Source organism: Bos javanicus, chromosome 5 (assembly GCF_032452875.1).
Source record: "Bos javanicus breed banteng chromosome 5, ARS-OSU_banteng_1.0, whole genome shotgun sequence".
Classification (NCBI taxonomy): Eukaryota; Metazoa; Chordata; class Mammalia; order Artiodactyla; family Bovidae; genus Bos; species Bos javanicus.
This window is the reverse complement of record NC_083872.1, coordinates 89,990,997-90,017,647: the sequence shown is the minus strand read 5'-3', so window position 1 is coordinate 90,017,647 and position 26,651 is coordinate 89,990,997. Positions and strand designations below refer to the sequence as shown.

The 26,651-nt window shown below is 38.6% G+C and overlaps 1 protein-coding gene across 1 annotated transcript in view; it reads left to right on the top strand.

Moving 5' to 3' along the window:
• The first annotated feature begins 1,103 nt into the window (after positions 1–1,103).
• Positions 1,104–26,651, top strand: part of PDE3A (phosphodiesterase 3A) — a 370,530-nt gene continuing 344,982 nt past the window's right edge. The window contains exon 1 of the mRNA XM_061417690.1: positions 1,104–2,762. Within this exon, the coding sequence (XP_061273674.1) occupies positions 1,830–2,762 (933 nt within the window). The 5' untranslated portion in view covers positions 1,104–1,829. The remainder of the gene's footprint in view (positions 2,763–26,651) is intronic.

The following is a 26,651-nucleotide window of genomic DNA, read 5'->3' as shown; positions in this document are numbered from 1 at the left end:
ATAATCTGCCAAGAGTTAGCTTAAAATTTTTTACTTTTAGTTTCTCAAATTCAACATTATTACAGCGTAGGAAACGTGTAGCCTATAAACATGAATAACTAGGGTCCTGGTTTTTTTTTTTTTTTTCCCACAAGCTTTTTTCATGGTAGACAATTTCACCATAGGCAGCTTTTAAGATCTTTCCTAGTGTTAACCTACCTGTTCTTATCCCCCCACCCCCACTTTGAGATTTTTTAAATATTTCTGATTGTTTGAGCTTCCTTACTTTGTACACTTCTCTGAGGCTAGGGCCACTTAATCTCAATGTAATTTACCATCCATCATCAACAACTGTTGACTAATACTCTCATACACTGTATTTTTTAAAGTAACAACAATAACAAGAGAGCTCTCCCCTTCCCCCTTCTCTTTAATAATGCTATTTGAGTCTAGGTAACTTGTTGAAATTTTCCATTGTTTGGACCAACAGGAAAGCCTAGGTTCTCTGTCGAAACAGACCTTCCAGCAGGAGCAGTCAAGGCCTTACAATGCCCCCTGACATTGATTTGCTGTTGGACCTGACTTGAGTCTATAAGTATCTTTGAATCACCCAGACAGTAGATGTGGCTGTCATTTTTCAGGACAGTGGAAAGTCTGCGGACTCCCCTCTAGAAATAAGTATCCAAGCACCATCCTTTTTTTCACTCCAACGTCCTGGGCAGCCCTGTATGAGGGCCAGCCTGAGACCCTGGACCCCGGGGGCTGAGAGTCCGGCGGTGGACGGGTCTGAGCCACTCCTTCCCTAGGATGCTGGCAGAGCAGCCCGGCTCGGCTCCGGGGAAAGAAGCTCGAGCTAAGAAGAGCGCCTCCTCCGGGGAGGGGCGGGAGCAGGGCTGGGAACGCTTTCCTAGGGAGTTGCCTTAAAGAAAGCAAGCGGGATTGCAGATCACTCCAGCTGCCTGCTTTTTTATACAGTTTTAATCAGTCGTCTCCACTCTCCTCCCTTCTGCAAAACTGCAAATCACCATCAACTCCGCACCAAAAAGAAGGGGAAAAAAAAAAAAAACTGTAAATCTCCTTCTCCTTTCTCGCCCTCCGTTCCCTCCCACCCTCCCTTCCTCTCCAGCTCGCTCGCCCTCCCTCCCTTCCCTTGCGGCAGCCGCTCGTCTCTCCAACTGGGTGTCTCTCCGACGGGACTTAGCAGCTTCTTGGTTATTTCTCAGCCCCTTTTCCGTTTTCACCACCTTTTGCCATGAACTGGACCGACAGACGCAGGAAAGGCTGTGCTTTCTGCCCCAAGGAATGGCGGTTCGCTTCCTGGGGCCGGGTCGGGGAGGATCGGCCGAGGAGAAAGAAAGAGTGATAGAGAAAGAGCTGCATTAAGGAGAGGAAGGGGGACCTCCGTCGGCTGCGGGCCCCTAGCGTGCAGCAGCACCCAGGATGGCTGCGAGCTCGCCCCGCGTCCCCGGCTCCAGCTGCGACCCCCGCACGCCGGACGCCTAGGGCGATCTTTAAAATCCTGAAGTCCGGAGAGACCCCGGAGGACCGAAGACGGGGGTGGGGGTGGAGCGGAGAATGCTGCAAAGCTTTTCCAAGAGAGAAAAAGAGGAAGTCTGATCGCTTCTGCCTGTGCTAGCTTTTCACTGGAAGGCGTCTCTTTGGAGCATCTAGCCTTCTCCAGGAGTTATTCGAAAGCTGAAACTTTCAGTGCTCGCGGGCCTGGGAGCAGGAGGGATTCCGAGGGTGGGATTGCGAGAAGAGCGGGCGTGAGCGCGCGCCTGTGTGTGTGTGTGTGTGGCGGGGTGGGGGCGTCGGGGGGGCCCTCGGGGACTCCGCGAAGAGGGCGCACCATGGCTGTGCCGGGCGAGGCCGCCCGAGTCGGAGCCACGCCGGGCCACTGGGAGGCCAGGCCGGCCCCAGCGGCCGGCCCCGCATCGCCCCGGGACGTGGGCTGCCGAGGCTGCTGGGGCGCCCGGGTGCTGCGGCCGCTCCGGCGCTCGCGGAAACTTTCCTCGGCGCTGTGCGCGGGCTCCCTGTCCTTTCTGCTGGCGCTGCTGGTGAGGCTGGTCCGCGGGGAGATCGGCTGTGACCTGGAGCGGAGTAAAGAGGAGGCGACGGAGGAGGAGGAAGCAGCCCCGGCAGCAGAAGGGGGCGTCTTCCCAGGGCCTCGGGGAGGTGCTCCCGGGGGCGGCGCGCCTCTCGGCCCCTGGCTGCAGCCCTCAGCGCTGCTCTTCAGTCTCCTGTGTGCCTTCTTCTGGATGGGCTTGTACCTCCTGCGCGCCGGGGTGCGCCTGCCTCTGGCCGTCGCGCTGCTGGCAGTCTGCTGCGGGGGGGAAGCGCTCGTCCAGACTGGGCTGGGCGTCGGGGAGGATCACTTACTCTCGCTCCCCGCCGCGGGGGTGGTGCTCAGCTGCTTGGCTGCCGCGACATGGCTGGTGCTGAGGCTGAGGCTGGGCGTCCTCATGATCGCCTTGACTAGCGCGGTCAGGACCGTGGCCCTCATTTCCTTAGAGAGGTTCAAGGTTGCCTGGAGACCTTACCTGGCGTACTTGGCCGGCGTGCTGGGGATCCTCCTCGCCAGGTACGTGGAGCAGATCTTGCCGCAGTACTCGGGGGCGGCTCCGAGGGAGCATTTCGGGTCCCAGCTGATCGCTGGGACCAAGGAAGAGATCCCGGTGTTTAAGAGGAGGCGGCGGTCCAGCTCCGTGGTGTCCGCCGAGATGTCCGGCTGCAGCAGCAAGTCCCATCGGAGGACCTCCCTGCCCTGCATCCCCAGGGAACAGGTAAGGACCTGCAGCCCCCCTCTCACGCGCCTCTCGGGAAAACTTGAAAGCTTTTGGGATCCGCCGCAAATTGGAGGGAATTGGAGCGCTGGGAACAGAAGGAGACAGCCCAGCAAAGTGCCCTAACTTCAGACTTGGAAACCAGCGAGTTTTTCTCGCCCTCTCGCACAATATTTTATAACCTGAACAACAGGAACACGAATAAGTAATAAAACTAGATGGTCTTTGCAGGGTCTACCACAGCTGAGCCAACTTTTTAGATGTGCTACACCTGGCGGATGACTTGTCTATACTTTTAAGTGCTCTCATGTTTTCCTCCTTTAGCAGAAATATTCGAATTAAGTTTTTTTTTTTAAGGGTGATTTGAAAACGAGGATTTTGCTAGATTTCTGTTTCTTTTTATAGAATTTCTTTCTGTTTCTTTTCATAAAATTTGTTTCTTCTGAGAAGACAGGTAAACATTTATGGAAGTCAATAAAAATATTCTAGAGTTAAAGCAAGGAATGCTTGAAGGTGAGGTGCTGATATACTCTGGTTTTGCAGTATGTTTTACTTGAAGAGGCTGCGTTTGGTGGTGTCCAGTTTACTTTTTAAAATGTAATTTGGGAACATACATTATTCCATGCTGATGTGTTTTGTATTAAAACCATAAACTTCAATTTGGGGAGCAATACGTTGAACTTCAGAATTTGTCAGAATCGTGGACTGCGCTGTTAGTGTCAACTTGAAAAAATTTCTCTTGAGTATCTACATACTTAGTGAATATTTAGCGATTCAAGTGGATTTATACAGGAAATAATAATTCAGGAAAATATTTCTAAATTGCTGGTAATATAAATCTTTCAGAGAGGAGGAGGAGGAATCTAGAATTATGAGTAAGGTTATCCCAGATAATGTTTAGTGAACTGGGGGGACTTATTTCCTTATTATCACTGTTTTGAGATCATGGAATACAGTTGCTATAAGGGGTGTAAAAGAACACACTCCTATTTTAAAAGCAGATTGTATCTGAGGAAACTTCAGCGTTCACCTCTCTACTTCAAACTGATTTGACACTTGGGGGTGGAAGTGGTAGAGAGCTGGTTAAGTATAGCAAGTGGAAATTTACACTTTTCTCATTTAAGTTTATGCCTACCTGTGGTACTATGAGGACAACTTTAGGGAGTGAGAATACCCTAAGACAGTAAGCTTTTTCTCTTTAGGTTATTCTGTGGATAATCATTTGGGTATTTCTAAGAAATAGCAGTCACCATATGGTGTGATGACTAGTTTGTTTCTCAAATGGAGTTAATTACACAGAATGTGGTTGTTTGACATTATTTAGCAGAATGGATGACAACATTGTAGTCTCTGTGTTTATTTTAAAATAAATGTACTTATTTAGCTTTCCGTTTAGATAAAGCAAATATTTCTTGGGTTTAGCTTACTCTAAGGGTGAAGTTAAAAACAGGCCACTGACTGATCCTTAGTTTTGGTAGAAATCTGGGCATCACCAGAATAAAGTAAGCTCCCTATAAGCCAATTGGAGGAAAACACATTTTAATTTCTTTTTAAAGTCACTGATAGAACATCTTTTAAATGAAAACACTGCTAATTTAAATGTATTTCAAGTACACTTTCCTTTAACTTACAGGGAAATGTGACCTGATCATTGCAAAATTGAAACTTAATTTCTAAGGCAAATCTGTGAGTTAAGCATAAATAACTTGACTCCAAATTCATATCATTTAACCTCTGAAATTCGATTTCTGAAATTTCTTATTAACATTTGAGTTAAGGGTGGATTTAAGATGAGAAGGTGTTTAGGGGAATTAACCAGCAGTGTTAATTAACCCATAGATTTTTACTGGTTTTCTCTGGTTTGAACTGACAAATGGATGATTTGAATAGCCTGCAGACTTCTAAGAAAATTACTGAGCATTGAATTTTCACGTTTTGCAGATGAATACGATCGATCATGTATATTCATAATATATTTTGATCAGTTTCTTTGGTTGCCATCTCTTCTAAAATGAGAGACTATCTCTTATGGTTGATGGAAAAGCAAGGTGACATTTAGCAGAAATTTATTTACTTGAATTTTTAATGAGGGCATGGGTAAGTGTGTGCATGTTACTTAAGGCTAGTTTTTATATATGATCCTTTAAAGTTGTTGCTGAGCATAATTGTGGGGGGTGGGTGGGAACTGACAATGCACTAGGATCTTATAAGACAGGGCAATATCTCATACGTTAGCCTAACTGTGTGAAAAGTTCAGGAGCTATATAGTAAATGGCTTATCTGTTTTATCACAAGGAAACAAACTTCTGATTAAGGGTGCAAAGTGTACCACTGTCATCCGCATGCTTTATGAAATCAAGAATCAAAATAATTATAAAACACATATATAACACTGCCCTGAATGCTACCTGATTAGGAGTTCTTTTCTGAAAGAATGTCTACTCTTTAAGACAATCCTCAGGCAACAAGTGGATTTTAAGTAGAGGTGTAAGAACATAAAACACAGAGAAGCTGGCAGAGTCCTCTGGAGAATTTCATTTGGACTTTGCTCATTGTGAGGTTTAAAGGTGAGAGAATTCCAACCTTTTCTTCTCCGTGTGAATGATAGCAGCCACTAGCTGAAGAGCTATCTCTCGGCAATGACTCAATTCTGAAAGGTCAAGGAGAATAGATGATAAAATTGTCATAAGGTAAACCAAATGACAGAGTTCCCTCCCTCCCTGCTTTCCTTTTCCCCTTCCTGAACCATCATGAAGACAATAGATCAGCTATTACATACAGAACTGAGTTTTGCAGCATTGATCATAAATACAGCTTCAGCCAAAGGAAAAAGATCGATCTAGTCTTCAGTCTCAAAATTAATGGGACACTGGGTGTATCTATGAGATGCGAATGAAGGAGTAGGCTCTCAGGAAAGAACGGAGTTGGTAACATTTGCATGGCTTTTAACTTACTCCTACTGGCCCAGTAGGTTCAAGATTTTGTAGATCAGTGAGTCAGACTACTTTTTTGGTTAATAAAGCAGATGATTCCATTAAGGTGTATGTATCTTTCTTAAGTGGATGTTTATATCCCTTAGCAAGTATCACACTGTCTTCCAAACACTAAGGTCCTTAGAATTTCTGGAATTATTAGAAATTATGCATGATTACTAAATGTTGTTTTTCAACATAAAATTTTAATTCAGCACTTTTAACACTTGAATATTGTATTTGAAAGGGTGTCTCTTTTCTTGATACTCAACACAATCGGCTGGCTCTTTCCCTCTAATTACTGGGACCACCTTACACATTGATTTTTGAAAGAAATCAAACCAATGCAATTTTATTTTAGTTACATGTTAAGAAGGATTTAATATCTTTGCCTACGGTTTCACATAAAATAAACACAAGCTGTATGCCTCTCACCTCATCATTAATACTTTCGTACCACTTCATGACAAAATTCTTTGTGGTGGGTACACTCTCAGTCAGAAATGTACAGCTGTATACTTCATTTTGTGAGATTAAAAATCAAAATATTTTTGCACACATAGGGCCTTAAGGCTGTTAATTAAACATATTAGCAAAAAGATCTTTAACAGACTTTTTAGGAATGCAGTTTTTTTTGTAAGTCTAGTGGTTGGTTATCAAAAGTAGAATCAAGTTTTTCATTACTGATATCAAAGAAAGATATTTTCAAGCAAAAAAAGCCAAAAACAGAAACAGCAAAGCAAAAAGAATAGGATACAGTAGTAGGTGTAGTTTTCAATGGTAGGCCTTCTTACATCTTTGGTAAAAAGTACAACTTTCTTGCATTTACTGTGTATTTTTAAAATACAAAAGTATTTCTTCTGAAAATATAGAATTAATTGTTCTTTAAACTCCTAAATACATTTCAGGATAACAGAACATATTTCTCAAATTTAATAAATTTCAGAAACAATCTTGCCTTTTTAATCCAATTGTAGCTTCAATCACGTTTCAGGAGTATAACTTGGCATATGGCAATACAAAGAACAATATTGATTATTTATGACCTGCTGACAGAATTAAAATTAATTAAGGCCAACTTCTAAAAACCCTAAAAAGGAAAAACAAGATATTCTCATCCCTTGGGAAAGGTGAGGGCAGAAAATTTTTTGGTGTGTAAGGACAAAATTGTGATTTTACTTTGTGAATATAGATATTTAAAGCATACTGAAAAAAGTGTTTTAACTGACAGAAATAGTCAGTGAATCTATATAAATTTACAGAGGTTGGAAGGAGGCAAACAGTAATTTCACTCTTTCTGTATTGAGTCTAAAGTGTAAAAAAGTTAAAACTGTAGAACTGAAAGAAATGCTGTGTATGCTGGGCTGTCATGTTAATTAAATAAACAACCAGAACAGTGACTCTGTGTATGAAATACATTTTGAAAAGTCTAGGGGGGAGGGGGTTCAGGCAGGCAAGGGTGAGTGACACTGGCATGAAAAAACATTCATTATATCTGTAGTGACATTTGTGTGAATTTGCTGTACTCTGTTAGGAAATACAGCTCTGAGAAGAATCTCTTCAGGACTCTAGGTGAATAAAAGTCTTCACCAAATTTAATTTCACATCCTTTTTCAATAAATTCTCATTTATTATGTTGCAGTAGGATGTTTGTGAACCTCAAAATTAGAAATCTGCATGTATATTATATTTTAAGATTTTTGATTAATGTGATTTGTGCCAGTAACAGCCCAGTAGTCTATGTACACTTCATTGAAAACTTGGGTTATTTAATCTTAGTAAAAGAGTGAGTTTATTTAGGGTATAGGGGGCGGAGTTGGATTTTTCAGAAAACCTTTTTTGCATAGGGCAAGTTTCTTGAGCTTTGTGAAATTAGACACAATCCTACACGTTTCTGGTGAATTGTTTTCATTGGCCATGTGTGTGCATGTGTGCTGAGTTGCTTCAGTCGTGTCTGACTCTTTGCGACCCCATGGACTGTAGCCTGCCAGGCTCCTCTGTACAGGGGTTTCTCCAGGCAAGAATATTGAAGTGGGTTGCCATTACCTTCTCTAGGGAGTCTTCCCGTCCCAGGGATTGAACCTGTGTGTTTCTCAAGTCTCCTACGTTGGTAGGCGGGTTCTTTACCACTAGCGCCACCTGGTAAGCCTTTCATTGGCCATGTGTCTTCTATTCCATGGAGTCTCTACCTCCCTTTCCTCTTCTGGGTGTGATATTAAAAGAAGCTTCAAGTGTATTAAATTGGAAACTCAATTTGTGTTTATTTTCTGTTAATACATTCCTATTTTCAAGGAAGCTCTATCAAATAAGTCAGAATAAACCAGGAGATTCAGAGACACCTCCATATTCTTGCACTTAAAGCTGAGCTCTTAATAGTCAAATGAACATTAGTTCCTTTACATAGAAATTTAAATGCTTGTAGGAATTACCTCACAGTATATACTTTTACTGTTGGTAGTATTTTTTTAAAGAAGTTTTTTGTTTATGTTTTCTGTAAGGCTATCCTAGGGAATTATCTCAGTGTTGTACTTGAGAATGTACACTTACACGATTGTCACCATAAAATACACAGGTTTGATTTCTGGGGGAAAAAAGTCTTCAAAAGATGTGCAGAAGTCATAGTTCAGAGAAATATTTGTCAGATACTGATTGCTGAAAGTCTTAGTTGGCCGTATGTGTTCTCCCAAAATGTCTGCTATTTTAGAAGAAGATGCTATCCTTAGCTGATGTTATTCCTTAAAGTGTTTGGTCAGTGAACCTATAAAATGTCAAGTCAACATGTTTTATCTGTGCATTAATAAGCCTTGTGCTAAAAAGCCTACAAATTCTATACAGGTACAATGTAGCACCTTGGCTCTGCAGAGCTTAGAGCCTAGTTAGGATAATGAGATATCAACATAAGAAAGGGAGAAATCTTTAATGGCTGAGTAATACTCCATTGTGTATATGTACCATAGCTTTCTTATCCATTCATCTGCTGATGGACATCTAGGTTGCTTCCATGTCCTGGCTATTGAATCAGTTCTAATGAGGTGGATGAAACTGGAGCCTATTATACAGAGTGAAGTATGCCAGAAGGAAAAACATAAATACAGTATACTAACGCATATATATGGAATTTAGAAAGATGGTAACAATAACCCTGTGTACGAGACAGCAAAAGAGACACTGATGTATAGAACAGTCTTATGGACTCTGTGGGAGAGGGAGAGGGTGGGAAGATTTGGGAGAATGGCATTGAAACATGTAAAATATCATGTAAGAAACGAGTTGCCAGTCCAGGTTCGATGCACGATACTGGATACTTGGGGCTAGTGCACTGGGACGACCCAGAGGGATGGTATGAGGAGGGAGGAGGGAGGAGGGTTCAGGATGGGGAACACATGTATACCTGTGGCGGATTCATTTTGATATTTGGCAAAACTAATACAATTATGTAAAGTTTAAAAATAAAATAAAATTAGAAAAAAAAAAAAAAAGAAAGGGAGAAATCCCAGTAAAGTATGGAAATAACCTCTTAGGTAATTACTGAAGCAGTGCATATAATAGCTTAGAGCAGATTTTAAATCTAGAGCCAGAACCCTTCATCTCATCTCTGAAATTTCATGCAAAAGTTCATCCTTTCATTTTTCTGGGAAAAAATTTTATGTTTTCATAGATTTTCAGAAGGTCCTCAATGCATAAGGGTTAAACATAATTGTTTTAGGTTTTGAGCAGGTTTAGGTTTTGAAGGCAAGGGAGAATTGTTTCTTTGAAGTGGAAAGTAATTTAGTATACATTAATAGGACTTCTGAAATAAAGATAATACAAGATTTGGGACACGTTACACACACCTCAGGCTAACACAGTGGTGGCTTTCCTATCCTGAGGTGTAGTCTGTGGTTTAAGGAACTTGTTGCAGCGAGATCTTAAAATGCTTAATTCCGTGCAGGCTGTAGTTAGGAGACTAGAAAAAGTCTGATTTTAGAGAAAAGGAAACTGAGGGAGAATCAGCTAAAAGTATGTAGCAACCTGAGGTAAAATGTTGACTTTTATCCAGTTCTCTTTGGAGTTGAATCTGCTGCTGGGAAACAGTGGAAAAAGAGTTAGGAAGATCATTTTAAACCTACTAATCACTTGTGATTTTACACTGGAATCCAACTCTAAATTCTCATTCAGGATTAGAAGATTGAATAAAACCCATTGAATGTACAGATAACACAAAACTCTGGAGCCCTTACAAAGGTGAGTTTTCTGGTCATCTACCAGGCAGCCTTTAGACTGTATTATTCAAGACTTTGTCCCAGAAATGAATATCAATTGCATTGCAAAGTCCTACTTTGTGGAATCTTTATCTCATCAAAGAAGAGTGCATGATGGTGGTTTAAATATTGATTTTTGTTTTCATTTTAGTTTTTAGTGAATCGATTTAAAAATGTTCAGGATTTCAACTTCAAGGTGGAAAAGAATCTGCACATCGGTAAAGCATTTCTTTGTTAGCAAAACAGCTGGTGGTTTTTTGTTCATCTAAATTATTTTTCATGGTTTCTGTGGGAATCCATTAAAATGTAAGTAAATAGGATGTAAGTTTTTTAGAGGCAGTCACGAGAAATATTACCATTTAGAAGATGGAAAGCTGTTTGGGAAAAGTCACAAACTAAACAACTTCTGCTTATTTGATTTGATTAGAGCTGTCATTTATTCTTGAGGAATGTGATGATTATTATAGATTTTAAGTATTTCAAGTCCTGCTAAGATGATAATAAAAGTACTTAGGTGTATTCATGTTTTTTCATCCTAAGAATATGGATAATTGTAAGGAGCACATGATGTCTGTTGTGTGTGTTTATGTGTGTGCATACATGTGTGCATGCCTGGGTATGTGCAAGACTTTTTCCTCTGCCAGGAAATTGTTTTACTTGCATCAATTTAATGGAGAAACAGTGTCACCCAGTGGCTTTGATGAAAACAGTCCTGTAAACATTATAGATAAGCGCTGTCCAGTGAAAATATAACAGGAGCAAATTACTGAATTTCATGTTTTCTAGTAGCCTCATAAAAAAGTAAAAAAATAAAATAAAAAGCAACTAGGTGAAATCCATGATAATACTGTTTAATTTAATTCATTATATCATGCTAACATAAAATCAACGTATAAATCAAGGTATTTTGCTTTCTGGTTTTTTTGTGCTGAAGTCTGATTTTTGTGGTGTATGTTTTCCACTTACAGCCCATCTCAGTCTGGTGTAGCTACATTTCAAGTACTTGATAGACACATGTGGCTGATGGTTAATCTTTGGAACATTTTTAAAGAGCTGCAGTACTTGAATACTAATGTTACCTCTTCCATTATAATGGAAAATCCATGTAGATTTTATGATAGCACTTAATATACAACTGTTCACATTTGTATATAATCTTGCTGCTCTAATAGTTGGCAAGTCAGTCTGATTTTCCTCCTTTGACATTATTGCATGTATTTTAAAATATGTTGATTTTAGTTGGAGGGAGAGTTTAACAGAGTCCTTAATGAGGAACCGTTTTGTTAACTTGATGTATAACACAGAATCAGTGTTACCAGCTAATTATGAATTTGCCTTTCAAAGTGTGCTTCGTTAACAGGGATGGCTTATGGATATAGTGTGAACACGTGACCAGCCATGGTGATTAGTCTGTTATTGGGTTATCTAATGTCTCTTTAGAAATGAAAGTGCTTATGTTTATAATGCATGTTGTTATCTTGGTAACTTAGGAAACTTAAGTGACAAACCTGCTAGTAGCTGTAATGGATGAAAATTCTAGCAGTGTCTATAAAAGGCTGATGACTCCTTGCTATTGCTTATGTAAACACCACTCTCATAGATATACAAAAGGAAAATGCTTCTATTTTGTGTCTAGAAAGGACTGGAATTTTGATAATGTGTAATTTCTAAACTAGAAATTGAGATTAGGTGGCTTTTGAAGCTCTGCGTGATTTCAAACTGCATGAACCTATAAAAATGTACAGATGAAAAAGGCAAACTTTAAAAGTCCCACCATCCTAGGACTTCCCTGGCAGTCCGGTGGTTAAGACTCTGAGCCTTCACTGAAGGGGTTAGGTCGCTGGTCTAACTGCTGGTGATCTATGGCACCGCCATAAGATTGAAAAAAAAAATTAAATGAGGCCTTTTGCCCTCCTTACACTCTTTACCTTCTTTCCATCTCCTTTCCTCAAACTCTGTGAATTCATTAACTCTAGGCATAGTTCCAATATTACATTGAGCATTGATAAGAAGACAACTTTTGATATATGGCATGATCCTTTATATACATAGATGTATAGAATTATTTTTTAAATAGGCATTTATTTTGTGCATATTGGTTTATAATCTGTATGTGTTATTGTATGTTTTTCAATTTATGAATTTATCCCTTTTAAAGTAAGACATTATTTGTCTTTGCATTAGAGAATAAAAATGCAGAGGTAGGTAGGTTTTCATCTATAACTTAGGAGATAATCTAAAAAGAACAAAAGGTAATAGAATCATGATATACAAAGAAGCACATTTATCTAAAAAGAAATAATGTGGACTCAATCTCACTCCTGGTGAAGCTGGCTTAATTTAGCTTTCTTTGAAGTAACTAGCTAAATAATAAAAAGCTATAGTAATTGTAACTGTTACTTGAATTTGTATTTAATATAACTAGTCATTCACCCTGGCGAATTCTGAAATTACTTTAAATTAATGTAGAGGTTGGGCTTGTAAATTTTTTTTTTTTTTGGCCAGTCTTCTTTTTTTATAATGTCCTGTGTGTGTGTGTGTGTGTGTATAAATATTTTTCCAAGCAATGCGTTTTATTTCATTTTTTTTTTAAACAAAATAGGTTCTTCTCACTCAGAGTGTGTTTAAAAATTTAAGGAATGCTTTTCTATCCCCCATACCCCGCTGTACCTTGTCAGAATATTAAAATAATTTTAAGCAAGAAGCTTGTGGTTTAAATTTAATAGAATTTTAATAGAATTTTTCCACCTTCTGAAGTAAGTTGAAATAACTGAATATGCTGTGTCTGTGGCAAGTGTTTCCTCCTCCTCAGATATAATCCACTTAAGTAAACCTAATGGAAGTTTGAAGTCATAGAAATTTGGCAGGGGGGATGGTTTATTTGGGGGTGACCCCTGTGGAGTCAGCCTCTTTTGGACATTTTTAAGCTAGGTTGAGCACAGAGAAAGCAAATGGTTCTTATTTTTAAACTAAGTATTTCAGAGGATGAAGTTAACAGGTCTGCTTAGGAAATGCTCTTCAGGAGGAAATGCTAGTCCTTATCATACAAAACAACCCCCTGTTTGGGTGTTAGCAAACACCTAACTCCGCAACAATCTCCCAGAGAGCGGGAGAGACATCCTGAGCTGCCTGGGCTCCCTGAAAATCTGCTTTCTAGGCTCAAGAACTGAAGAAGTCACACTCATTTCACAGCATTTTCATTATAAAAGGAATCAACCCTTCTTCCCTTCCTTGTGTCAGCCATCAATTTTTTTTTTTAGAAAATTCCAGTCCAGTGTCTTGCTCTGCACCAGCTAGTGAAATAAAGGGACGGAGAAGAAAGAAATGATTTTACTCTGAAATATTTATCCCCCAATCTCCTGAGACTGAACTAGTGATTAAACCTACTGAAGTAAACTTCTGTAGAAAAAAGTAGCCTATTCACTAGTCTGTGAATTTACATTTTTAAAATATTTATACTTTTATTACTATAAAAAGTTTATCTGTATGTACAGTTCTCCATAGTGGCTATATCAATTTACATTCCCACCAACAGTGCAAGAGGATTCCCTTTTCTCCACATCCTCTCCAGTATTTACTGTTTTGTATTATTGTTACTATTATTGTAGATTTTTTTTGATGATGTCCATTCTGACTGGTGTGAGGTTTCCTCATTGTAGTTTTGATTTACATTTCTCTAATAATGAGTGATGTTGAGCATCTTTTCATGTGTTTATTGGCCATCTGTATTCCTCTTAGGAAAAATGTCTGTTTAGGTCTTCTGCCCATTTTTTGATTGGGATGTTTGTTTTTCTGATATTGGACTGTATGAGCTGCTTATGTATTTTGGAGATCTAATTCTTTTTCAGTTGTTTTGTTTGCAATTATTTTCTCCCAATCTGAAGGTTGTCTACATAGATACACTGCCATGTGTAAAATAGATAACTGGTGAGAAGCTGTTATGTAACACAGGGAGCCCAGCCTGGTGCTCTGTGATGACCTAGAAGGGTGGGTTGGAGGAAGGGAGGGAGGCTCTAGAAGGAGGTGATATATGTATAGTTATGTCTGGTTTGCATTGTTGTGTGGCAGAAACCAATACAACATTGTAAAGACGTTTCATCCAATTAAACATAAATAAAAATTCAAAACATAACTTACAAAGATTCTCTGGCATGTGTCAGATAAGGAGCTGAACTTGCCTGTGCCTTTCGTGGTAGGAAACCCCACTCAGCATGAGTCCTAGATATTTATTTTTAGCTTGCTTCCAACTGAAAATAACCAAACCACCCCCAAGACCAATGTGGTATGAACTTCAGAACAGTATCTGAAGTTAGGGTATGTTTTTCAGGAAAATAAAAGTTCAAGTCTTTTTCATGTACAACTAATGCTTTAATTGAGAAAGAATCGACTTTGACATTTGTTCCCATGGCTTTCTACAAAGTGTTGGTAGGTGTTCAGCTATACCTTTTTACAGTTAGTCTATGTTCTTGTTAGAGGTTCTTACTGAATTGCTGTGTTTCCTGAAAAGTCTCATGTAAAGTAACTACTATCTCCTTTTTATCTTTTAATTGCACTCAGTTACAAAATATAATTTGAGCACATTGCTTCCAGGGATGACTTTGTGAAATTAGCTTTTTTCAAATGTCATCCAACTGTAGTGTTAGTTCAATTGTGCTGAATAATCTAGAAGTTTGGTAGCATAATTTCAGAGTCCAGAGGAATTTAAAAATCAACAGTTCACAAGGTTTCATCAGAATGACAGGTTTTAATTTATCCAATCAATTTGATGGTCTATCTAGTTTTTAATAGAACTTGTTAGAATAGAAAGGAAGTTTTAAGTTAAATAAGAATATTTTGTTGCTGTATTTTAACTCTTAATAGAGAGATATTGTCATCTCCTCTCACTGAAAGCAGACATTTCTCTTCTGAGTATGTTAAGTAGATTATTGTGCCTTTAAAAGAACTAGGAATACAGTTTAGAAAAAAAAAAAAAGTTATTTCCCACTTTTCCAGAAACAAGTTTCTTTTAGTTTGTGGATGTCAAATGGTCTCATATATCTTTTAGAAAGGCTACCTCTACTGAAAACTTTGAGAGTTTCAGGTATCTTTGAATATATTTAAAATCTGAATGTTGTTTCTCTTTGAAAACATAAATTACAAACTGAGAATTTAGTTACAGATTAATTCATGTTTTGAAATAAACCAGATATATTCTTTGGTAAAGAAGCCATTTCTAAATTTATTTGACATTTTTGTCAAATGTAAAATAGAATAAGAAATTTAGGAGCAAAACCTTTTACTCTCTTTTCATTTTGGTACAGGAAGCTAGCCATTTGAATAGTGTCTGTTTTTACTCTTAATGATTTGTTTGTGCTACAATTGAAATTGTTTTTGCTAGATAAGCAGGGCCTAAATTATAGCAGCTATTAAGGTCTCATTTTGTCCACTTCTCCTTCTTTTTACTTGAATAATAATGGGATGAGCTCTTCTTCACTCCTTCAAAGAATGACAAGAGCTTTTAAATATATTCAGTGGAATTTCTGTAAGCCACTAACTAGTCCTTATTGAAAAGTGTGAGAATTCGATTGGGAATGTTGGATCAGAATATAACTGAACAATGATTAAGTAAATTATCTAGAAACCAAAGTAGCATTCAGAAGTGGAAACTTCCCATAATAAATGAGTGAAAGAAATGGAAGCTAGTATTTTGCTTGTGCAGAAAGAAGACTAGATTGAAATTGAAAGAATTCCTCTATTAAAAAAAAAATATATATATATACATACACACATTGATTGAACGGTCTTCTGGGAATGTGCCCCTAAAATCTAGAACTCCTATGGTTTGGAAAGAGGAGACCCTGGGGGTGTCACTTCCTGCCCAGCCATGCATTGTCAGGATCTGTTCTTAACTTTAGACCTAAAACTCTTTGATCATTTTTCAGAGGTCATAGTGCTATTCATAAATGTTCCAGACACTGATTACTTTCAAAGATGTAGATTCTTACTTTTTAGGTTTTTAGTGCATTTATCACTTTGACTTTTAAATGTAACGTTATGGCAATCTTGTGTGAACTTTTACCTCTTCTGTGACAAGACTGATGAAAAAGGTCAGCAGATAAATATATCTTATTTAAGATTGACTCTCTATTTCCTAGGTGGTGATAGTATAAAGAACCCGCCTGCCAATTCAGGATACTTAAGAGATGTGAGTTCGATCCCTGGACCAGGAAGATCCCCTGGAGGAGGGCATGGCAACCCACTCCAGTAGTCTTACCTAGAGAATCCCATAAACAGAGGTGCCTAGTGGGCTATGGTCCATAAGGTCTCAAAGAATTGGACACAACTGAGTGACTTAGCACGTATGCATGCACTCTATTTCACACTGACTCTTTGTTTCCTTCTAAGTATTTTAGTATACCTAAATTCTTACCATCTTTTTCCCTGGTGCTAATCTTATGTAATTATAATGCTATGTTAATCAAAGCTCCAATACTTTGGCCACCTGATACAAACAACTGACTCATTAGAAAAGACCCTGATGCTGGAAACGATTGAAGGCAGGAGGAGAATGGGATGAGAGAGGACGAGATGATTGGATGGCATCACCAAATTGATGGATATGAGTTTGAGCAAGCTCCGGGAGTTGGTGACGGACAGGGAAGCCTGGTGTACGGCAATCCATGGGGTAACACAGAGTCGGACATGACTGAGCAACTGAACTGAACTGATTAATGAAACTGTTGTTTATGAATTCTGATAGTAAAAAGCTCTAATTAATAGATAAATAGACTTCTTCCTTCAGATGCTTTCAAAAATCTTGTAGGATATAGCCTGACCTCACCTACTTACCATTATACCTTATCTAGCACTTTCTAAGTCAAGCTGCTATATGTGTCTCAAATGATATAGTTCTTGAATTTTAATATGAATAATTATTTGGGAAACTTATTAAAATGATAATTCCTAGGTCCTAAGGCCAGATACTCTGATTTAATTATGTGTAGAATGGGGCCCAGAAATCTAGAGTTTTAGAGCATTTAGGTCACCTTAGTGAAGAAACACAGAACTATAAACTTTTATTTAATAAAACTAGACAAATTTTGGACTTTTGCAATGTGATTAAGCAGTTAAAAAGCGCTTGGTTGAGTATCATGAGGAAAACATTTAAACACATACATCTATATATATATACACATTGACAGGTTATACACATAGACATAACTTCCAGATGTTCAAGTTAGTTTTAGAAAAGGCAGAGGAACCAGAGATCAAATTGCCAACATCTGCTGGATCATTGAAAAAGCAAGACAGTTTCAGAAAAACATCTATTTCTGCTTTATTGACTATGCCAAAGCCTTTGACTGTGTGGATCACAATAAACTGTGGAAAATTCTGAAAGAGATGGGAATACCAGACCACCTGACCTGCCTTTTGAGAAACCTGTATACAAGTCAGGAAGCAACAGTTAGAACTGGACATGTTCTAACTTGGAACAGATTGGAACAGTTGGAACAGACTGGTTCCAAATAAGAAAAGGAGTACGTCAAGGCTATATATTGTCACCCTGCTTATTTAACTTATATGCAGAGTACATCATGAGAAACGCTGGGCTGGAAGAAGCACAAGCTGGAATCAAGATTGCCGGGAGAAATATCAATAACCTCAGATATGCAGATAACACCACCCTTATGGCAGAAAGTGAAGAACTAAAGAGCCTCTTGATGAAAGTGAAAGAGGAGAGTGAAAAAGTTGGCTTAAAGCTCAACATTCAGAAAACTAAGATCATGGCATCTGGTTCCATCCCTTCATGGAAAATATTTGGGGAAACAGTGGAAACAATGGCTGAATTTATTTTTCCGGCCTCCAAAATCACTGCAGATGGTGATTGCAGCCATGACGCTTGCTCCTTTGAAGGAAATTTATGACCAACCTAGATAGCATATTAAAAAGCAGAGACATTACTTTGCCAACAAAGGTCCATCTAGTCAAGGCTATGGTTTTTCCAGTGGTCATGTATGGATGTGAGAGTTGGACTATAAAGAAAGCTGAGAGCAGAAGAATTGATGCTTTTGAACTGTGGTGTTGGAGAAGACTCTTGAGAGTCCCTTGGACTGCAAGGAGATCCAACCAGTCCATCCTAAAGGAGATCAGTCCTGGGTGTTCATTGGAAGGACTGATATTGAAGCTGAAACTTCGATACTTTGGCCACCTGATGTAGAAGGCTGACTCATTTGAAAAGACCCTGATGCTGGGAAAGGTTGAGGGCAGGAGGAAAAGGGGACAACAGAGGATGAGATGGTTGGATGGCATCACTGATATAATGGACATGGATTTTGGGTGGACTCCGGGAGTTGGTGAGGGACAGGGAGGCCTGGCGTGCTGCAGTTCACGGGGTCGCAACGAATCGGACACGACTGAGCAACTGAACTGAACAGAGACAGATTATTACAGTTTATTAACCTATGCGTGTGTGCTCAGTTGTATCTGACTCTTTGCAGCTCCGTGGATTGTAGTCTGCCAGGCTCGTCTGTCCATGGAATTTTCCAGGGAAGTATACTGGAGTGGGTTGCCACTTCCTTCTCCATGGGATCTTCCCCACCCAGGGATTTAACCCAGGTCTCTTGCATCTCCACGCAGGTAGATTCTTTTACCACTGCACCACCTGGGAAGCCCCATTAACCTATGACATTCATAAAATTTTCACTTTGATTTCCCCATTGAAGATATCTCAGAGATGTTATCTGATACTCTGCAGATCAGTTTCTTCTTCTGTGAGGATGAATAAAGAATTTCCTCACCTATCTCCTATATGCTATTACAAAGCTTAAATAAAAATATATCACCCTACAAATGTTAAGTAGAAAGAGTATATGCTCTGGACAGAGACAGGCTGAAGCTTTGTAATGTATACAAGGTCCTTCAAATTTCCGAACATGAATAATCCTATCTAACATAGGAAGACTACAGCCCACTTCTTAGTGTAAAGATTAAGTTAATAGAAATAACAGACATTGGTTCTTGTCAAAATCCTCCCCGCCCTCCCCTCGCTGAACAAGAATGGTGCATGTGTGCTAGGTTAAGAGTTGTATCAGACACTCTGTGACCGTGTGGACTGTAGCCCACCAGACATCTCTGTCCATGGGATTCTCCAGGCAAGAATACCTGAGTGGGTTGTCAGTTCCTTCTCCAGAGGATCTTCCCAACCCAGGGATCGAACTGCCATCTCTTGCATCTCCTGCATTGGCAGGTGGTTTCTTGACCACTAATACCAACTGGAAAGCCTGAACAGAATAGTATCTCCTTGCATCTATTGGGGCCATGTCATTAAAGGTTTGCATCTGATTAAAAAAAATCAAAACCAAAACAAAAAAGCAATCTTGGAAGTCTAACATAAAAATCAGGTTTTCTGAAGTTAATCAGAATATTAGAGAGTTACTTAAATTACAGTCAAAGCTACTGGCCAATGAAGAGCCTGGAGAGTCAGACTAGTTAATAATACTGGAAGAGAAGAATTTCTCAAAGATGGTGACAGGTGCTTCAGAAGTAAACATGTGAGTGAAGAAGGATGAAGGGAGGATATTTAAAATTTGATAGAGTCTTTGAACATGTTTGTAAAAATAACTGATGATTCTTTTGAGTCTGTTGTGCAGTCATGTGTCATATAATACCATCAGCAACTTGATTTGTGCTTTTGACACAATTATAAGCCATATTTTGTTTTTGAAAACAAACTGGTTATTTTTTCTTTTTGTTTTTAAGAGTTTTTAGTTTAATTTTTGTGGTATAATTCTAGTCATGCCCTTCCTTTTTCTTTTCATTTGCCTATGAGACCATTATTCTCAAAAAACAGGGACTTCCTGCTTGTAATCTATGAAAAACAGCTAGTTCAGTACTCATTTAGTAATCACCCTCAGTCATTAAAGCCCTATTGCATTAATTCTGGGAGAATTGGGAATTATATCAGGAGGTAGTGTTAGACGGTGGGCTTTCTGTTAGCTTAGCAGTAAAGAATTCACCTGCCAATGCAGGAGACAAGAGTTCGATCCCTGGGTTGGGAAGATTCCTTGGAGGAGGAAACAGCAACCCACTCCAGTATTCTTGCCTGGGAAATCCCATGGACAGAGGAGCCTGGTGGGCAACAGTCCATGGGGTCTCAAAAGAGTTGGATACAACTTAGTGACTAAAAAGCAAATACTAAGGGAATGAATACACACACACACACACACACACACACACACACAAATCATTTCTTGCTTTTAAAATACCCTGAGTTGACTTTTTTCCTCTTCTTTTCAATTTTATCTTCTATCTTAGCCTTCCAGAGGACATTCAAATTCTAACCCTTTTTAGAAAACCATCAGATCTCCTAATGATGAAACTCTAGTGAAGTATCTTAAACACTTCATAAAGCATTATCAGATAGGCTAAAAACTTTGGGTTTTTCCTGTTAACATCTTACACAAAACTCCAAATGGACTTTTTGGCCAACCCAGTAGTTTTTTGGGTTTTATAATATTTAGCTGGATAAAAGTTTTGAAATTTTATTCTTCCATAAACATTTTTAAAATTTTAAAATAAATGTGAATAAAATAAAATTTTAATACATTTAAGTGTTGTCTCTTTTGAACAGGTATCTTTGTAACACATGCTTTAATATCCTGAGGTTTCATATAACAACAACAAAAAAAAAGAAGCAAGACTTTCTCATTTTATTAGTCTTTCAATAGTCTGACAAATCCCATTTTTATCTGAAGGCATCTTGCCAGTATTTTCTAGACCTTCCTATAGAGGAAATACTTCTATTTTGTTTTCATATTAACTCAGACCATTTGTCAACCTACAGAGCACTTCAGTGATAGGTGCTGTATAAATATTTAAATTACGATAGCTTGATTGCCTTGTAACTTTTCAGAGTTTGCTAACCCTACACTATGGTTAGTATCTGGTTATGAAATAGTTTCCATACTGCTTGGGAGACACAAAAGATAAGGAAATTTCAAGCCTGTGAAGTGAAGAGCTTTTCATCACATTGGAAAACATTCTGATGAATGCAGAGGGAAATCGGGAGATAAAATGGAGGATGCAGCATGCTATCGTCTCCAACTATCAAATGCATAGCTGAAAAGACAGTGGTTGAAATGTTTGTTCTTGTTTGGATGAGGGCATCGTGGATGATTTTGGTATATTTTTCTCTTCAATATTGTCTCAGTTTTTAACCCTGGGTACTTATTTTATAGTCAGGAAAACAAAACTTTATATAAAGAAACATAACCATTTGACCTTTTCCCCCAGATATGTTCACAGAGTGCTTCGAGGGTCACTTACCCAGTACTGGTCCGTGAACTTGCAGTCATGGAAATAGGAACTCCAGGTGCTTTTATGAATGGTAATGTGGTCTCCAGTACTGGGTAAAACATGTTCAGAAGTAAAATCCTATTGCATTCCCAGTTCTTCACCCAAGTGGCTGGAAAGGCATCAGCTTCTTATAAGATTGGAGGTTCAACTGGTATTTTATCTTGCATTATGGATCCCTGAAATTACAGATTGGCAAACACACAATTTTTGTAACTTGATAGTTACAGGTTTTTGAAAAAATATACATATAGGTGTGCTGAAATACGTACACATGTACTGAAACATGCTTCAATTTTTATAATGTATTGGGACCTATTTTCATTTTAAAGGCAACAGCAAAACTAATCATGAATGTGATATGTTGAGATCAGCACGGAAATGAGTTGGGAGGAAAAATTATTTATAAAACATATTTAAGGAGAGTATTGGGCCTACCTTGCTGATTATTAGAACAGCAAATAAAAATCAACTTTAAAATAATTGTTTTTTAAAGTAACAAACATAAATTTTTTTTAACTTGAAAGATTTCAGTTTACCAAAGGATTTATTAATACATAGTATGATTTTTTTAATAGTTTATGCATAGCCCATAAATAAAATATAAGCACTTTAATTTAGGGTAGTTTAAAAATTTTATCCGTAACTCATATGCAGACATAGGTTGTTTCTGTATTTTGCTTTTTCTGCATCTGAGTTACTCTGTGTATAATATTGATTAATATCAGTCTTGCTTGTCAGGATTTGTTGATTATTCTTTGCATTTCCTATCTAAGGCTGAGGAACTTTGTGTATTTCTATTTGCTTTTGCTTGTTTAAATAAGTGAATAGGAAAAGAAAGCAGTGTGTAATATTTCACAAATTACTCCCACTTCTAGGATTATGAACTTGTTTTCTCAGATGAAGAACTATCCATTTCTGTGGAAATAAGTTGGAGACTAGCAAACTAGTTTCTGTAACGACCTAAAAAAATAGACTGTGGTGTCACTTGACTCCCTCCAAAAAATGTTTCCAGAAATAAATGTGACAGAATCAGAGAACCAGAGATAAATATGATAGAATTAGTTGAACAGAGCAAAATAACCTTTACTCAGGCATTGCACCTTCTTTTTATTGTTTTGTTAAAGCAGAAGTAGCAGATTAGCCCTAACTGCTTCTGTCTGAGATGGTTGAGTTAAGGTGACAGAGATGGGTAGGCATTTCTCTGCTGACTGTCTGGGTTGGTGGACTTTGGCAGGGCAGAGGCGGGTGGGAGTGTGGAAGAGTGTTGGCACTGAAGTTTGTGTTTGGCTGGAGTCCATATCTCAGCCTTGCAGGTCAGAGATGCACTTTTTCCATAGAACCCGAGGTTATCCATCGCCGAGACACACTAGTAATAAAACTGTAACTCATCAATCCGAATGTCAGGTGATTAATTTACACTGGGGAATTTACCTGTAAGGAAGAGCAGAGAGCCAGTAGTTACCGGTGAATGCTTCTTGTTCCTAGTGGGAAAGTCACCTTTAGCATGATTATTCCCTAGACTGGGACTGCAGATCTCTGGTTTATGAGAATTCCCCTTGGAAAACTTATACTGTTTGTGCTTTTTATCCTAGAATGTTTGAAGAATGCCTTAACACGCTGATGGGGTGGGGGTGGGGGAGCGGGGGTTGGGGAAGGGTTCACTCTTGCATTCCCTCCTGAGCTTTTAATAAAGATACTACATTAACAAATGGTTCCAGTGGCAAGTGATAGATGCTTTAAAATACAGAAAGTCCTGGGAACTTTGCCCTCCAGAAAGGTCATAGCTAAATTTATTGCTCAAATGCCATCACCCTCTTCACATGGATTTCTGGTAATATTCTATCTTCCTTTCCTTTCTGACTTCTCCTTTTGATTTACGTTTAACCTTTTTTTCACATGTTTATGTTAATAGGAAGCTTACTCTAATGGTGTTTGGTACAATATGAAATATATCTAAATAAGAAGAAAGTAAGAATGGATCTTTAAAAGAATGTTTTGCTATCTTTCTCCTGTGTGCATGATGTCCAGAGGGGAGGAGGGAGGAATAGGATAAAGCTTGTTTCGGAGCTGAATGCCAGGTGTGGAGCAATGTTATGTTCTGGAAACAACACGTAGAACAGATAGCCCAGCCTTTGTGTGGGGGAGGTGAGGTGAGTGTGGTGGGACCTTTTTAAGAGACAAGACAGATAAGGTTGGGAGTAGGGAGGGAAAAACGAATGTCTTCAGAATTAGGCTGGGAAAGATGAACATTATTTTGTCTACAGTCAAAGTTACTGAAAGGGTTTTAGCTGGAGACTAATGTGAACAAATTAAACATAATTTTAAAAACAATGGATCAATTCAGTTCTTCAGTCATGTCAGACTCTTTGCAGCCCCATGGACTGCAGTATGCCAGGCTTCCCTGTCCATCATCAACTCCCGCAGTTTGCTCAAACTCATGTCCATCGAGTCGGTGATGCCATCCAACCGTCTCATCCTCTGTCGTCCCCTTCTCCTTCTGTCTTCAATCTTTCCCAGCATCAGGGTCTTTCCTAATGGGTCAGTTCTTCGCAACAGGTGGCCAAAGTACTGGAGCTTCAGTAGTCGATCAATTGGGTGCACACTGGACACAGGAGATATTTAAGAGGCTGTTGTAAAAGTGCTGATTACAGACATTGTTTTTTATTATTTATTTACTGATATATTTTAATTTTAATTTTTGGAAGATTTCTTAGGACAGTGGTGGTAGAAAGGAAAGGTGGTTGAAGAGAAAATGAAGAGCTGTAATTGGCAGGATTAGACAGTGACTGGTGGTGGCAGGTGCGAACAGTGAGCATGAAGAGTCTTTAATGTTATAAATCTGAGAAACTGGAAAGATTGTGCTGCTGTTCTTCTTTTTTTAATTTTTATTGGAGTATTGTTGATTTATAATGTTGTATTTGTTTCAGATAGATAGCAAAGTGAATCAGTTATACATGCGTATATATACATATATATATCTCCATTCTTTTTCAATTTCTTTTCTCATATAAGTTATTACAGATTACTGACTGGTGTTCCCTGTGTTATACAGTAGGTCCTTATTAGTTTTTTATTGTATGTATATATATAGTAGTGTGTGTATGTCAATCCCAGCCTCCTAATTTATCACTTCCCCCCACTTTGCTGCTTTGGTAACCATAAGTTTGATTTTGAGATCTCTAAGTCTATTTTTGTTTTGTAAATAAGTTCATTTGTATCCTTTTTAAATTACATTCCACATATAAATGATATTATATGATATTTATTTTTCCCTGACTTAGTATGATAATCCCTAGGTCAATCGATGTTTCTGCAAATGGCTTATTTCATTTTTTTCAATGGCTGAGTAGTATTCCATTGTATATATGTTCCACAACTTCCTTATTCATTCTTCTGTTGATGGGCGTTTGGACATTTAAATTGCATCTTGACTATTGTAGGCAGTGCTGCAATAAACATTGGGGTGCATGTATTCTTTCAGATTATGGTTTTCTTGGGATATAAGCCCGGAAATGAGATCATATGTTAGCTGTTTTTCAGTTTTTTAAGGAACCTCCATACTGTTCTCCATAGTGACTGTGCTAGTTTACATTCTTGCCAACAGTGTAGGAGGGTTCCCTTTTCTCCATACAATCCTCAGCATTTATTGTTTGTAGAATTTTTGATGTTGGCCATTCTGACTGGTATTATAGTTTTGGTTTGCATTTCTCTAATAATCAGTGATGCTGAGCATCTTGTGCTTTTTGGCCATCTGTATGTCTTCTCTGAAGAAATGTCTATTTAGATACTCTGCCCATTTTATGATTGTTTGTTTATTTGTTTTTTGATATTGAGCTGCAGGAAATGTTTGTGTAGTTTGGAGATTAATCCCTTGTCAGTTCTTTGAGACAAAAAGCATCAAAAGAGCAGTTTTTGTTTGTTTTAGGTTCTGAGTGAGGAAGGGATGATGAAGTATGGCTATGATTTGGACACAGTTATGTGTGTTATTTTTGCATCCTCATGTGGTTTTGTATGCTTGAAGACTCCCAGTTTCATTCATTCACAAAAATGTTGGTATCAGATTTGCTAGACATGTTCTCCTGCTCAGTATATATGTGTTTCTTAGAAACAGAAGCCTCTTGTGTCCGGGCTACAACTGCAAACACAGAGAGGTTGTAACCTTAGTCATTTCAATCAGCACAAGGCTGCCACCCTATTTCCAATTAGACTATAAATAGGGTCTTCAGTCTCAGAGGGCAGACAACTTTGTACTCTTGGTACTGATCTTACCAAGGAAAGAGATCGACAAAAGTCAGTACAGACAGAAGCTTCAGAGTAACCCTCTGAGACTCTCTGCTGTCATAGTGTGTCATAACCCCGATCAAATTTTAATAAGACAAGATCCTTATCCTCAAAACAAGTGAATGCTGGATCATATAATTAATTAAATATTATTTTATCAATTGAGACAGTCTAGATGGTCTAGGGCAGTTAATCTTGTAAAATTATCTGGTTGAGTATCACTTTGATGTTTTTCTTGGGTTATTCTAGATGCCTATAATGGTTTGTCTTTATATAATACTTTGCTGTCGTTCAGTTTTTAAGTCATGCCTGACTCTTTGCGACCCCATGGACTGAAGCACGCCAGACTAATATTCCTCTACTACCGCATGGAATTTGTCAAATCCATGTCCATTGAGTTAGTGATGCTGTCTAACCATCTCATCCTCTGCCACCCCCTTCTCCATTTGACTTCAGTCTTTCCCAGCATCAGGGTCTTTTCCATTGAGTCAGCTCTTTGCATCAAGTGGCCAAAGTATTGGAGCTTCAGCTTCAACATCAGTCCTTCCAATGAATATTCAGGGTTGATTTCCTTTAGGATTGACTGATTTGATCTCCTTGCTGTCCAAGGGACTCTCAAGAGCTTCTCCAGCACCACAGTTCAAAATCATCAATTCTTCAGTGCTCAGCCTTCTTTGTGGCCCAACTTTCACATCCTTAGATAACTTCTGGAAAAACCATATCTTTGACTATATGGGCCTTTGTTGGCAAAGTGATGCCTTTGCTTTTCAACACACTGTCTGGGTTTATCATAGGTTTCCTTCTAAGGACCAAGTGTCTTTAAATTTCATGGCTACAGTCACTGTCCACAGTGACTTATATATAGTATATATAAATCTATAAATTGTTTCTCTCTATAATATGTAGCATATATAATTTATATATATATATATATATATATATAAGATTATGGGCTTTGCTAGTGGTTCAGTGGTAAAGAATCCGCTTGCAATGTAGGAGCCGCAGGAGTCGCATGTTTGATCCCTGGGTTGGAAAGATCACCTGGAGAAGGAAATGGCCAC